Raw genomic sequence first — 15500 nt, 5'->3', positions numbered from 1 at the left:
TATAAACCATTTAAGGAAAGAGTACAGAATATTTTAATCCAGATGGAAAGTGCAATTCTTGGTACTGTAATTTTTCAATTTGGACTCAATAAAGATAATCATAACTGTCATATGTGAAACAGTTAACATGGGCAAAATCTCTGCCAAGTACATTATATGAATATTCCTCTAAAAAGCACACCAATCTCAGAGGAGGTGCAGGTGCTACTTTATTTGCATTTTGTAGACAAAAGCATTGAGATACACAAACGTTGGTGTTTGTATATGTGCTTTATAAGCCTAAGAAACGTAACATTAAGTCACTGGCTGCATGTCACTGGAAATCAGTGGAAGAACCAAGACTCTAACTCATGGCCATCTGATACCATTGCCTCCACCTCCAGAGTGGCAGCCATGGGCAGAGGCTCTCAACCTCAGCATCAGATCCCTGTGCTATATATATGTATATGCTATAGCATATAGTCTCAAATTTTAAAGAACATTTGATCAAAGTGAGGAGGAGATCCACTGTTTATATTATTATTACCTGATAATTGGTATATACAAGCTTACATAAAACCTGCATCAGTTCATTCCTTTTTTTTTTTTGCACTATTACAATATCATTGACTACATTCCCCAAGCTGTAACATTTATCCTCACGACTTACTTATTCTGTAACTAGAAGCCTGTACCTCCTGCTCCCCTTCACCCATTTTGTCTGTCCCCCCCAAACCCTCTCCCCTCTAGCAACCATCAGAATGTTCTGTGTATTTAAGGGTCTCTTTCTAGTTTTTTATTTTGTTCATTTCTTTTCTTTTTTAGATTCCACATATAAATGAGATCATATGGTATTTGTTTTTCTCTGACTTATTTCACTTAGCATAATACCCCCTAGGTCCATCTATGTTGTTGCAAATGGCAAGACTGCATCTTTTTTATGGCTGAGTAATATTCCTGTGTGTGTGTATGTGTGTGTGCCACTTCTCTATCCATTCATCTGCTGATGGATACTTTCTCTGACTTATTACATGTACTGTAGTGCCCTTAAGGTCCTACTCAGTCCATGTTGTCACAAATCACAAGTAGTAGGATTTCCTTCTTTCTCAGGCTAAAAAATGTTTATAAATATATTGTGTGTGTGTATATATAGGTATATATATACACACACACATATATATATACACATACATATATATCTATATATATACACATCTATATTTATTTATAAACATATATATACACATATCTATATAGAGATGTGTATATATAGATATATGTGTGTATATATGTTTATAAATATATTGTATACAATATACAATGTATACAATACACAATACAATATATACAATATACAATATATTGTATATACACACTGTAGGGTCCATATATCTTTTTGAACTAGTATTTTTGTTTTCTTTGGTAAATACCCCATCGTTGAATTATGGGCTTTTTATGATCATGTGGTATTTCTATTTTTCATTTTTTGAGGATCCTCCATACTGTTTTCCACAATGGCCATACCAATTTACATTCCCAAGAACAGCACACGAGGGTCCCTTTTTCTCTACATCCTTGCCAACACTTGGCAAATAAGAAATAGATAACTATTTCTTATCTTCTTGATTCTAGGTATTCTGACAAATGTAAGGTAATATCTCCTTGTTTTGATTTGCATTACCCTGATGATGAGTGGTGTTGAACATTGTTTCATGTGTTTGTTGGCCAACTCTATGTCTTCTTGGGAAAAATATCTCTTCAGGGCTGCTACCCATTATTTAATCAGGTTATTTGTTTTTTTGTGGTGTCAAGTTGTATAAGTTCTTTATATATTTTGGGTATGAACTTCTTATCAGATATTCATTTGCAAGTGTCTTCTCCCATTCAGTAGATTGCCTTTTCATTTTGTTGACGATTTCTTTTGTTGTGCAAAAGCTTTTTATTTTGATGCAGTTCCAATAATTTAATTTTACTCTTATTTCCTTTGCCCAAGAAAACATATTTATAAGAATGTTGGTACTGGTATCTGTTCATTCTTAAATGAACTTCCCAGATAATTTTTAAAAATATTGGTTCCCAGCACTCCTGGGAATGTGAAATAGAGAATAGGTATTCCTACCTTAGCAATAAGCAAATAGGAAAAATTAACATAAAATAGAATTTGCTCAATATCAGAATAACAAAGTGGTAGCCACTTCATCTCAATTTATATAATCTTGGACATGTAGGAACTATTTTATTTTTATCATGCATTATAGAGAGAAATAGATATATAGGAGATTTAATTCTATATGTTATATTATTTAAAAAGTTATACTTGCATTGATGTAATTTTTGGCTTGTAAAAACTTTAAATAACAGGCAACTCAAACCAGATTCTTCAATCGGCATAGAATATTCTGAAATTACTACATAGTCTGTTTTTTAGTAAAGTGTCAGTTGTAGGTTACAAATCATAACCAGATGGGATCAGCCACAGGAACCAGGGTAAGAAGTTGAATCCCTTGGTTGAACACTTTGGCCTAGAGATTAGTTGCTCCAAGACCATCAGTTGACAGATTTCAGTGATCATCAGAGCCTAGGAATCTAGATTCCTAACAAGGGGGTCCAAGAGCTTTGGACAAGGTCCCTTCCATGTGGACTTGACTACTGAATCAGTAGTGTGACCCAGGGGTGCTGGCCTAGCACTATGTGGGTGTGGTTCAGTGCAGAGAGCCCAGATGGACCTTGCATCTCCCTGAGGTGGGAGCACAGAAGCAAGGTTTCTGTGATTTAAGTTATCTGGTATTGCTATCAAAAGAACCCCATCTATGATTCTTTAAGGACTCCTACATGGTAGAAGAATGGATTTTGCTAAAGAGTGTGCAAAATAAGGCAAATGGTGTTGTTGGTCTGCCAATCCTTCAAGGGAGCCAATTTATCCGGTCCAGGGCCTGTGCCCTACAGTGAGGTGGGACTAGTTCCTTCCTAGGGTGGTTAGGAGTAACAGATGAATCAGAAACACCTAGGACAATTCCTGACCAAGACTCAGTGATGTTAGCAGTTTTTATTTTTATTAAATATGAATTTTTCTTCAGATATTATCCCAACACTCCCCCAGTTAGACTTCCCTGATTTCTCTTTCTGGACTGGATCATCAAAGACCACCTCCTCTCCTGGCCGACCACTCTGTAATTTTGCATTACATCATCATGCAGCCCCTCCAAAATGTCTAGTTGTCTCCCCTACCAGGCAGGCATTATTGTAATGGTGGGCAGTGTATTCTTAGAGCTGGCACAGTGTGCTGCATATACCCAGGCACTGATACACACTTAGCAAATGAGATAATTAACAATTTTAAGGGCTCTCTTTCTTCTTAAGAATTCAGGTTTTTCTTTTTCTAATGTGGAAATAAGCTTGGAAAAGCTAAAGCAAGTTTTTGTGTTCCTCACCACCACCCACACTGTTCTTGACGGCTTTATTTATTTTGTACCCCAAGAAAACTGATCAGTACCATTGCATTAGATAGCTTCATAATATAATCTCAAGGACAGCTCTGAATAGTTTTCAAAGTAATCAATGATATCGCTGTGAAATTGTTGCCCAAATGAAGAGCTCTTCTCCAATGAACAGTGAAGTAACAGACAGTTTTCTTTGTTAATACTTTTGTGCCTAAAGAAGAACCTGTTATCTGAAGCAGTAGTAAAAACTTTTCTCAGCAGGTGAGAGCTGTCTAAATTTGTTTCCTAGCAACAAGTTCCTCAAAGGAACTGAAGGGCACACAATTTCAGGAGAATTTTCAGTACACTTTTTCGTTTGGAGGAGAGGTAAAGGTGGGTGTTACATGTCAGAGCAGTGTTCCTAACTTCTGGCAGTCAGTGACACATAGCACATCTTGTTGAGTCACACTATGGGATCTATCTAAAAACGTCAACTCAATAAAAATGCATCAAGCCCCTATCTTGTATAAAGAACTGTGAAACAAGAATTATGCCAAATCTTTCTGGGCCCAGTAGTTCAATAATTTAACAATGTGTCACTCTAAGACCATCACCCCCAACCATCTCCATGAACAGGAAATAAGGGATTAGGTGGCTCACCAGAACATTTAGGGATTTTCCAGTGTGGATGTTGATCTAACTTGCATTGTACTCAGCAGTTGGAGAAGTGAAGAGTGGAGGGAGACAATGTGAGAGAGAGCTATGGGGCAATGGTATGGTGCAGATTACCAAGAGAGGAGACATTTTACCCAAGCAAAACTCTCTCCATAGCCACCTTTCTAGCTCCAATTCCATGGACTTATTATATCTTCTTACTATGGTTTTCCAAAATGGACTTCTGTTAATAACAATACCAGTGAAACACTAGATAGGCCAGCCTTATGTTACTATTTTACATGTATTACCTTATTTAATTCTTACAACAACCCTTTGAATTAGCCGCATTATTATTTCTATCAATCCCGGAGCATTGAGTCAATTTGCCAAAGTCACACTATTACTAAAAAATGGCAGAGCTTGGAAAAATATTTCTCAAGAAAGTGAGTAATCTGACTTATCCAGATCCATGTGGGTGGCATGGCAAGATCTTTCTGTAGGTCTGAGGACACCATAACTTGACTGTTCAGTCTTAGAGATGACCCAGAATCATGTGAATCTCAGCATGTAAATTGTTCATATCAATCACCAGGACTTACGTGCCATTCCCAATTAAATCTACTACCCTGAAAAGGACTCCTTTGGATATAACCACAATACATCCCCCTCCCCCCCCCCAAAAAAAAACCCAAAAAAGGATTTGGAAGCAAGCTGAATTGTCTGGTGGGCTGCCACACTGAACAAATTGCCTGCACAATTGGCACACTCCTTCCCAGCATAGGCACAGTCTAATTGTTTCTTCTTTTACTGCCATCTTGAATAAGGAAAAACCTGGCACTGATTTCAAGTCCCCCACCCCAATACTCCCCAGAAAAGCTTTTTACTTCTTGGAAAAGAAAACTTATCCACTTACCCAAATAAGCACGAATTGAGAAGATCATAGTTTTTAGGAGGAGTTTAATTTAATGGAACAATGTGTCAGAACTGGGCCTACGAGAATGAGGTGCAGTGTCAGTATGAACCAGAAGCAAGAGAATGATGAGTCTCAGCCATTGACCTAGGTGACTAGACCCCTCATATTTCTCTGTCCCCAGGATCAGGCACAGAATACCAAGAGAGCATCAAGACCCACAAAACTCTAGGACGTCCTGGGGCCGATTGCTGATCATGCAGTGAGAGGTGGCAGTTGACTTCCATGTTTGATTTGTGGGCTACTTCTCCCCAGACCTCCAAGAAGCATGTCCCAATAACAGTGTTTTCAGTCACCTGGCTGTACCTTCAAAGGCAATCCAATGCCTTTCTCAGTGGGAACAGGTCACTCTACATTTCTTTAACACACTTGTTTTGTTCTCTTTGTTTCAGAGGCTGCCCTTTAAAGACAGGCATTTTACTTGCAGCAAAATGTAAGTACATTTCCTCCTTGAAATGGTATCTATTTCTCAGCTGTGATTTCTAAAACCTCCTCATATTTACGGCTCCCATCTCACATTACTGCCTTTTTAAAGTCTGGCTCAGCAAATGAATCTGCCATTTCACACACTGCTGGGTTGTCTAGCATCGTGCAGCATTTCACCAATCGTTTCGGTGCATCCCGATCAGGGCTGCTACTCCATTGCATCTGAAAAGCTAGAAAAAAAGAAGTGAGGAGGAGAAATGAGATAGTCTTCTAGATGGGACGATCATGTGGCACCAAACATTTGAATATTCAGCTTCTCTCACATGACTAATTTATTACTCTTTGCCCAGTTGTTCTTCACAGTCACAGACTGTTTCACATTTAATAGTGTGGTAGTTATCTTAATAATGCCTTCCTGTGTGTACTGCGTTGCAGCCCCTCTGTAAACTCGGGTTCTTTTTAAAATGAATCTCCCATGTATTATGTTTCTTCACTCTTGGTACTCTTAGTGTCCACAGCCAAATTACAGAACCCCCTCTCGTTTAAAAGACCAAATAAAATTACACCAGGTCCGAACCGGGAGTTCAAGATAGGAATGTTCCATCTGTCTCTGAAATAATTTGGTAATACCTGAGTTCGAAAAAACGGGATAGATGTGAATTCAATATAAAAGTAGTTCAAAAGTATTTGAACTACTAGCTATTCAAAAGTCGTTTATATGGTAGTGAGTTGCTTGACACTGCAGGTAAGTAAGCAGGAGATCAACAACCATAAAGTAGAAGGTCAAGCCAGAATTAGACAGTCTTGGGCCCAGAAAAATCTAAAGGTTTCACACTAATTACACATATTATATGGGCTCTGATAAATTCTCTTTTGAATCATTCAGTCCCTAAGAAAACTATGTATTGCAGCTGAACTGCAAGAAAAACTTACTTTTTTGCTGATTTCCCTGGATGATCTCTTTTGTTTGCTCTCTAGAATAAATTGATCCCATTGCTATATACCAAATATTCAAACACCAGCACAAGCAACATTCACCCTTAAAACTGTTCAGATTTCATGTTGAAGTATTTATTATGCATTCACTGGAATTTTTTAAAATGTCAATTTCTGGATTATATTGCTTTGGTCTTTATTGCATTATCAAGACACCTGCATGTTATGAATGTTTTAAGCAGCTCTTACCTATAAAGTCATGTTAGATTTTATGAGCTGTCTCCCTTTTCATGTGCTATCCTGAGGATTTTATTTATACAAATGTTAACTTTTGACTGTATTCTTTCTGCTGAACATACCAATTGTTTGGGAGAACAGTCTGTATTTACCTTCTTGCATATTCATATTCAGGAGTTCTTTCTCACAACTGTATCTGTCCATTTAGGTTTATCACTGATTTTAAAATGATTTAATGTTGTATACTAAAAGATATTCGGTTTCTATTCATGGTGAAAATTGGATGAAAGGCAATTCAAGATAGCGTTTTCAGTCATTAACTGCAAGTATGCAACTATAAACACATATGTGACTATTACTTTCAGATCTCTTTATCAAGATGTTGCTTGAGAGCACCATGTATCTCCCATGTGAGGGGGAAAATGGATAGCGGTTTCATGTTAGGAGGTTAATTTGTGATTGCTTTAGTTTCACAATTTTTTTTCTCTCAAGGACAAAGTTCTTGGTGACCTATTTTATTAAATACTCTGAGAAGTAACCTTGCCCTGGGTTTAACACCATCCAGACAAAAAGAGGTCTCCACACCTCTCCATGTCATCTCTGAGCAACTGGTGGAAAGTTGGTCTGACCCACGGAGTCATGGAAACGCATTAAAATCACTAAGCAATTGTGACTTGGGTTCGTTTTGGCAGCCAGGCTCGCATCAGCCCCTCTGGAGTTGGCATTGCGTCCTAATGATGATTGTATTATACAACCAATACAAACGTAAAACGACCTAATCAGCACACATTCAGACAAGGCTTGATCTGTAGTGAATGGCAGGAGGCTTTCCAAGTCAAGGGCCTGGAAATGTGTATGGGCCACATAAAATCCCAGCTCTGCTGAAGGAGGGCAACCGTAGCCAAGTTGGGAAGATTTGCCCCATGGAGAAAGGGGGTGGGTGATGGAAGGAACTCAGGACAAAAACTCAGAAGGTTTATGTCTGAGTCCCACATCACTCCCTTAGAAGTGGTACGATTTTGAGAATGTTAGTTAGCCCCTTAGTTTCTAAATATCTTTATTATGAGTAGGAGAAAGAAAAAGGAAAGCCCTTTTTTTCTACCTCTGTCAAAGGATTGTTGGGATAAGCACATAAAGTAACATTTCAGAGTCCGTCATCTAAAAATGCTTTGTATCTTTAAGGGATTGTTGTTCTGTCCTTACTGGAGGCCCTCTTTGTCTCAGTGGGAATCCCAGGGATTCTGGGGGGGGGGGGGCACACTTTGGGCCTTAAAATCAATACCACACAATAGAATAAAATAGAACCATATTGGGCCGAAACAGGCCACTGGAAAGACTTGCACCCACATTTTTTGTTTCTTTTTAACTACAAATATTCTTTGGGACCACTGCCTCTGGTGGAAGAGAATTGTCTTCTGGGTGGTATGGGTGAGAAAGTTGCCAAACAAACCTGAATTATCCAGAGGCCTGTAAAATGCGCAATTGCTTTTTAAGAGGCATGGTGATATTGTGTGTTCCTTTCGATTTTTGGCAGTAACGATTTTCTGCAATTTGTGGTTTTGCAATTTCTCTTTACACAGACAACACTCTGGCTCTCATTCAATGCCCCACTGGTTGGGGGGAAGGGGGAGGGGAGAGAGAGAAAGAGATTCCCTGGGGCTCTGACCACTCCAGAAAAAGAAGGGAAATGTTAATGAAATAAGTCAGAAAGAATGCTCGAGACTAGTGGAAGCTGGTTGGTTAGCAGGGAAGAAACAACTTTTACTAAATTGCATGGTGTAGTTGGGATTTTATCTGAGGCTTTTGTCGGCTGGGCACAGGTCTGTTCCCTTTAACTCTTCTTGACTCTCCACTGAGCCTTGTCTGATTGCAATCTCAGCCTCTTCTCTTTGTTTCCTGTATTCTACTAGCCTGGAACAGGCCCTTCTACGGGTTCCCTTTGGCTTCCCCTGTCCTTGGTGGGATTCACTTGAAATACTCCGTCCCTAGGTGTCCTAGATGTTATTAATTGCATTAATAACTTGGTCTGTGTAAATTACCTGAAGATCCATGCGCCAGGATTTTTGCCCTCATTCCAATTGCATTTTCTTCTTCTTCCCCAAGGCTGAAACACTCTTCACAGAGAATGGTCTGTGGCCCACACTGCAGACGCAGCATGCGTAGGTAGCGTTTATCTAGACCAGAGGGCTATGTTCTATTTCTGTTCATCACCTGTGGAAAGGCTTTGCTGACTTTGCTTTTTTATGACTGCTAGGCTCTGTGCTGAAGGATTTAGAGCTGCATCCAGTAAACCTCCCATTCCTTCTCTGTTCACTTTGTATCAAACCAGCCCCCCCACCGCTGCTTCCCCCCAAGCAGATTCTCTGGGCTTCTGCTCCTAGTTCCCAGGCTTTCTCTGCACAGAGGCAATTGCGCAGGCCATCTATTTCCTCTCTCTTCATGACCCTAATGTCACCACTTCTTTTGCTCCTAGAAGGAATATAAAGATAATTGCTACTCATATGTTAATTGTGGTTTTCGTGTATTTGGGGGAAAAGATGATTTTCCCGTGTATGTATTCTAAAAATTTAGGGAATTGTTTGTGCTGTGCCATTATAAATATCGGGATTTTCATTTTGAAAGATGGTTCAACAGGATGCAGTTCAACAGCCCACCACAAGCCATCCCCCAGGACATCCTTTCTAGGACCCCACTCCCTAGCCCATGGAAGTCCAGCCCATTTTTAATAGCTCGACGCTTCCAACTTTCTTTTACTAACCTGAGATAACCTTCAGGTGGTTTGTGCTAGTTTTGCCTTCTGGAGCAGCTCAGAAGTTGACTCCTTCTTCCACATGACAACCCTCCAAATATTTTGGAATCTGATCCCATATACTTTCTGAGCCTTCCTTGTCCAGGCTAAACATCCCCAGTTGCTTCAGCCATCCTTCATATGACTTGGTTTAGTTACCCTTTCCATTTGCCCTAGTCACATTTTTCAATGTCCCTCTTCAAATGTTACAGCCTGAAATAAAAAAAAAAAAAAAAAAAAAAATACTGCCAAGATGGCTGCCCATTGCAGAGCTCCAAGAAAATAAAAGTTCTCGTTCTGAACATGTTATTCCTATTATTATAACCTAAGAGTACATCACAAATTTTAATAGCACTTTAGTCCTGAGGTTAATCCTGAAGCCTCTAGATGTGCTATATAAAAGCTGCCATAAAAACAGATTTTTTCCAGTCCTATATTTATGCACTCGGTTTTGAATACTACACAAACCTGTACATTTATTCTTTTGACACTAGTTTCAGAATACTAGTGGAAACTGTTAGGGGCCTTTTGAATTTAAATTATTTAAACCTAACTGTTTCAGTTTTGGGACATACTAGATTTGCCTCTTGACTTCATTCCAGAGATTGATAAAAACAGTGACTATCTGGGTTTTAAGCTTTTCAGAGATGGAATCATGTTTTATTCATCTTCATCTTCGTCTCTCCTGAAATGTCTGTGACATTCTGTTAAACAACCAGATGCTCAATAAATGCTTTAATGAAATCACTCAACAAAATCTGATGCAGGCAGCTTTCCAACATCCTGACATAGAGCTATCTTTAGATTGATATCAGTGCCCTTTGAAAACTAAGAATAAGATAAATTTTACGTTACTTTGCTAATGTTGGGTAATCTTGTAGCATTATATAGTTCACTAACAGTATGATCTTCAGGGCTAGATTGCCTGGATTCTAATCTTACTAGATTTTGCTAGCTATGTGCTTTGGAGCAAGTTACTCTACCTTTCCAGGTCTGTGTCCTGATATGTAAAATGATGATATTAAATTATTTGTATCTGCCTCATAAGGCTATTGTGATGTTTAAGCAAATCAATCCATATAAAGAATGTAGAACAGCTATCAGTAATATAAAACAATAATTAGTGGTAGTAATAGTTGTATTGTTACTTTTATTGTTATTGTCAAGCTATGCTAGTATAATTACACTATCATAAGAGGAACAAAGGCAACTTGACATGATTTAGTGAACCCATATTGACTCCAAATAATAATTTTATGATCAAAATGTTTATGTAACCTAAATATAACTCAACTGCTTCATGGCCTTCTAAGTTTAGGTATATATTTAAAGGAAACACAAAAATCTAAACAAATGAAGACAATGTAAATTTTTATTAAAGTCCCTCAAAGGGGAATTGTATTACATTCCACAGTGAAATATTCTAAAGACCTTTAGCCAAATTTCTCGTAGTAGCTGCTCAAAAGTCTTGCTTTTTTCTCTCCTTTCTGCTCTTTATAACAAAATGCTGGCAGGATACCTTGCTGGCTCAGTTGGAAGATCATGTGACTCTTGACCTCAGGGTCATGAGTTTGAGCCCACATTGAGTGTAGGGATTACTTAAATAAATAAAACTTGAAAAAAAATTTTTAATCCTTTGCTCGTGTTGCTTCTTTCCTCTTACATCTTCTCTTTCAAATATGCCCAGTTCCCAGGATTAATAAATTGCTAGTCTATTTTCTGTCTCTAACAATTCCATCTTTTTTTTTTTTTTTAAGATTCTACTTATTTATTCATGAGAGAAACAGAAAGAGGGGCAGAGACACAGGCAGAGGGAGAAGCAAGCTCCATGCAGGGAGCCCAATGCAGGACTCGATCCCGGGACTCTAGGATTACGCCCTGGGCTGAAGGCAGGTGCTAAACCGCTGAGCCACCCAGGGATCCCCGAGTTTGTACTTTTTGATTCCCTTTCCCTTTTCCCCCCACCAGCCCCAGTCCCTGTCTCTGTATCTATGAATGCTTTGTTGGTTTCTGTTTGTTTGGGGTTTTTTTTATTCAACAAGTTTCTGAGGTTTTTTTTTTTCCACATGTAAATATGATCATACAGTATTTGTCTCTCTGTCTGGCTTATTTCACTTAGCATAATGCTTTCAGGTCCCATCTATGTTGTTACAAATGACAAGACTTCATATTTTTTCATGGCTGAGTAATATTCCAGATAGATAGATAGATAGATAGATAGATAGATAGATAGATGATAGATAGACATCTTACATGTTCTTTATCCATCCATCAGTGGACACTTAGGTTGTTTTCATATGTTGGCTATTATAAATAATGCTGCAATGAATGTGAGGATACATATATCTTTTCAAGTTAGATCTTTATTTTCTTTGAATAAATACCCTGAAGTAGAATTACTGGGTCATGTGGTGGTTCTATTTTTTAATTTTCTAAAGAACCTCCATACTGTTTTACACAATGGCTACACCCATTTACATTCCCACTAATAGTGCACTGTGGTTTCGATGTGCATTTCCCTGATATTTAGTGATGTTGAGTAGCTTGTCATGTACCTGTTGGCCATCAGACATAGAAAAATGTCTATTCAGATCCTCTGCCCATTTTTCCATTATTTGGGGTTTTTTGTTTATTGTTGCTGTTGAGTTGCAGGAGTTCTTTGTATATTTTGGATATTAACCCCTTTTCAGTCATATGATTTGCAACTATTTTCTCCCATTCAGTAAGTTGCCTTTTTATTTTGTTGGTGGTTTCCTTTGCTGTGCAGAAGCTTGCTAGTTTGATGTATTACCTTTGTTTTAATACAAATTATTTTATTATAAGTTTTTATAATTCAGTTTTTAAGAATGGTGATGTTTAACAAATAGCTCACAAATTCCTCAAAGTCTAACTGCCACTTGTAAACTGGTACAGGCCATTTCTAATACACTGGCCCTTTCTCTTTAGACAGAAGTGGGAGGTAGGAAATGACAGAAATGATGAGGTATAGTTGTGAATATTGACAGGTAAAATTTTTCCCAACTGATAAATTATTCTTTTTTAAAAAATCTATTTCAGAGTTTTACCAAAGATCAGAAATTGTTTCCTATGTATTCAGAAGTCACTTTCTAGGGATGCCTGGTTGGTTCAGCAGTTGAGCTTCTGCATTTGGCTCAGGACATGATTCCGGGATCCAGGATTGAGTCCCACATCAGGCTCCCTCCAAGGAACCTGCTTCTCCCTCTGCCTGTGCCTCTGCCTCTCTTTCTCTGTGTCTCTCATGAATAAAGAAATAAAAATCTTAAAAAAAAAAAAAAGAAGTCACTTTCTACCTCCCTCACCATTAAAATATGTTTTCGCCTTTAGTATTGATTATTGACTTCAAGATTCTATTATTCTGGCTTTTCTAAACAATTTTTGTAGACTACAAATCAGAAGCTAAAGTTAAAAGTGAGTAAGGAGGAGATAATTGTCGGAAGATAGATATTTAATGAAATCCACAAACAGAAAACAAAGTTTAATTGGACTTTACACTAACTTGAATTGGAGAGGTCCATAAAAAATGAAGAGCTATCAAGAGCCAAGGCTTCTTTTCATGGTATTGCTTACTTCTGTATACCATGTTCATTTTACTCCTCAGATTGGCATATGGCCCAAAATGGCAGGCACAGATATCAAAGAGAGGACATTTTAGCTCTGCTTCCCACTCGGAAATCCACATCAATTCCAAACATCAAGAAATCTATGTGGTTCAGATCTTTGTTCCTCGGTAGGCCACTGGCCAGCATAAATGGGATTTGTCAGTTGAAAACATCTCTAGTTCCTTTAGCGATGGCTCCAGCAGGGTTGTGAGAAGGAACAGGGTAAGATAAGGAGTATGGGCAAGGATAGCACCCACAGCATAAAGCTATGAACAGACAGACACAGTTGGCATTTTTAGTGAAATATCTATAAATCCCTTCATTAAAAAGAGAAAGTGGTATTTCAAACAAATAGGAAATAAATGTAAGGACCATCCTCATACTATCTCTCACATTTAATTAATTTTAACATTTTCCAATATTTGGTCCTGGTTTTTATGGATATCATTACATTTTCATATACCCCCCCTTTCTTGATCCTATTATGGTCTATCATTCTTCAGAAAAAAAAAACACAATCCTGGGTATTTATCCATGTTTTGTTTATTGATGAGTGATATCCACAATCTTTTAAGTTTTCATAAATGATGTGCCATTCTGCACATTTTTTCCAGTCAACATTATGCTTTTGAGTTTTATCCAAGTGGACACATGGCTCCAATTAGTTGCTCAAACACTAGATAATATTCCATTGTATAATTATAATACTATTTGTTAATTCATTCTCCTATTGATAAACAATTAGGTTGTTGCCAATTTTTGCTATTAAAAAAGTGCTTCAGTGATTATGCTGGTAGCCCTTAGACACCTGAGTAGATTTTTCTCCAGGGTACCTAGAAATGAAATTGTTGGGTTATAAGGTATGTACCTCATAAACATTGCTAGATAATGCCAAGTTGCTCTCCTAATGGTTTGCATTCATATGAACAGTTTCTGTGAGTTTCTGCTTCCCAAATCTTTGCCAACATGTTATTTTCAAACTTCATATTTTTCCAATCTGATAGGTATAAAATGATGTCTAATTTTTCTAATATTCAATTTCTTAATTTCTAGTGAAGCTAAATATATTTCATTCAGTTATCCTCTTTTATGAATTGCCTGTTCACATCCTTCATTATTTTTAAGCTAGTTGCTATTCTATTTTTATGGATTTGTAGAAATTATTTATTCTGATGGTAAATTTTGGGGTGTTATATATAAATGTCTTTCCCAAGCACTGGCCTATCTTTTTACTTATGTGTACTAATTTTTATTATGGAGATATTTATATTTTAATGGCATCTAAATTATTGAACATTTCACTTAGGGTTTATTTCCTCCCTATTGTAACATTGTACACATATTCTTCTGCATTTTGCTTTAAAAGTTATAAAGTTTTGATTTCCAATTTATGTTTTTGATTCATATGGAATTTATATTATATATGGTTTGAGGTGGGGATCTAAATTCAAATTTTTCTCTATGGAAAACCAGTTTTACTCTCATAAATAGTCCTGATTTTCCCCCATTGAATTGTTATACCATCTCTGTCATAAACTTGGTTTCCATGTATATCTAGATCTGTTTCTGGGAAATCCAACTCTGCCCAGTAGTCCATTGATCTAACCTTGCACCTAAGACACATTATCTTAAATACTCCAGCTTTCTGTTAACTTTTAGTATCTGATAGGGCAAGATTTTATACCTTCATCTTTTTCTTCAATATTATGTAGCCTAGGGCAGCCCCCGTGGTGCAGTGGTTTAGCGCCGCCTTCAGCCTGGGGTGTGATCCTGGAGACCCAGGGTCAAGTCCCACCTTGGGCTCCCTGCAAGGAGCCTGCTTCTCCCTCTGCCTGTGTCTCTGCCTCTCTCTCTCTGTGTCTCTCATGAATAAATAAATAAAACTTTTAAAAAATATATCATGTAGCCTATTTTTTGCCTTGTACTTTTTTAAGTGATTTTTTAGTTCACTTTATCAGTTTCCCCAAAAATTTCTATAAGAAGTTTTATTGCCAGGCAGCCCGGGTGGCTCAGCGGTTTAGCGCCACCTTCAGCCCAGGGCGTGATCATGGAGACCCAGAATCGAGTCCCACGTCAGGCTCCCTGCATGGAGCCTGCTTCTCCCTCTGCCTGTGTCTCTGTCTCTGTCTCTCTCTCTCATGAATAAATAAATAAAATCTTAAAAAAAAAAAAAAAAAGAAATGTTGCATGCTTTAAAAAAAAAGTTTTATTGCAGTTGCATTGAATTTATGAATTAATCAGGAAAGTTGACATCTTTGTTATTATTACTATATTTTCCCATCCATGAGTATGATATAATGTGCAGAATATTTGATGTTTTTATGAGCCTCAAAAATATTTTGTTTTTCCTATAAAATGTTTACATATCTTTTGGTATACTTATTACTAAAGTTCATTTCTGTGTGACTTATCTTTTTTCTATTTTATTTTAATGCTTTGTTTTTAATCCAGCAACCCTACTAATCTCT

The 15500-nt window shown here is 37.6% G+C and overlaps 1 protein-coding gene across 2 annotated transcripts in view; it reads left to right on the top strand.

The window, feature by feature from the left end:
- ANKFN1 (ankyrin repeat and fibronectin type III domain containing 1) overlaps positions 1-15500 on the top strand; it is a 298786-nt gene that overhangs the window by 51567 nt on the left and 231719 nt on the right. For both annotated transcript variants that reach the window (XM_077852611.1, XM_077852610.1), the window contains exon 2: positions 5418-5458. In XM_077852611.1, the coding sequence (XP_077708737.1) occupies positions 5418-5458 (41 nt within the window). The remainder of the gene's footprint in view (positions 1-5417; positions 5459-15500) is intronic.

Source organism: Canis aureus, chromosome 16, assembly GCF_053574225.1.
Source record: "Canis aureus isolate CA01 chromosome 16, VMU_Caureus_v.1.0, whole genome shotgun sequence".
Classification (NCBI taxonomy): Eukaryota; Metazoa; Chordata; class Mammalia; order Carnivora; family Canidae; genus Canis; species Canis aureus.
Note: the sequence above shows the minus strand (reverse complement) of the source record. Positions and strands in the feature narration are given on the sequence as shown.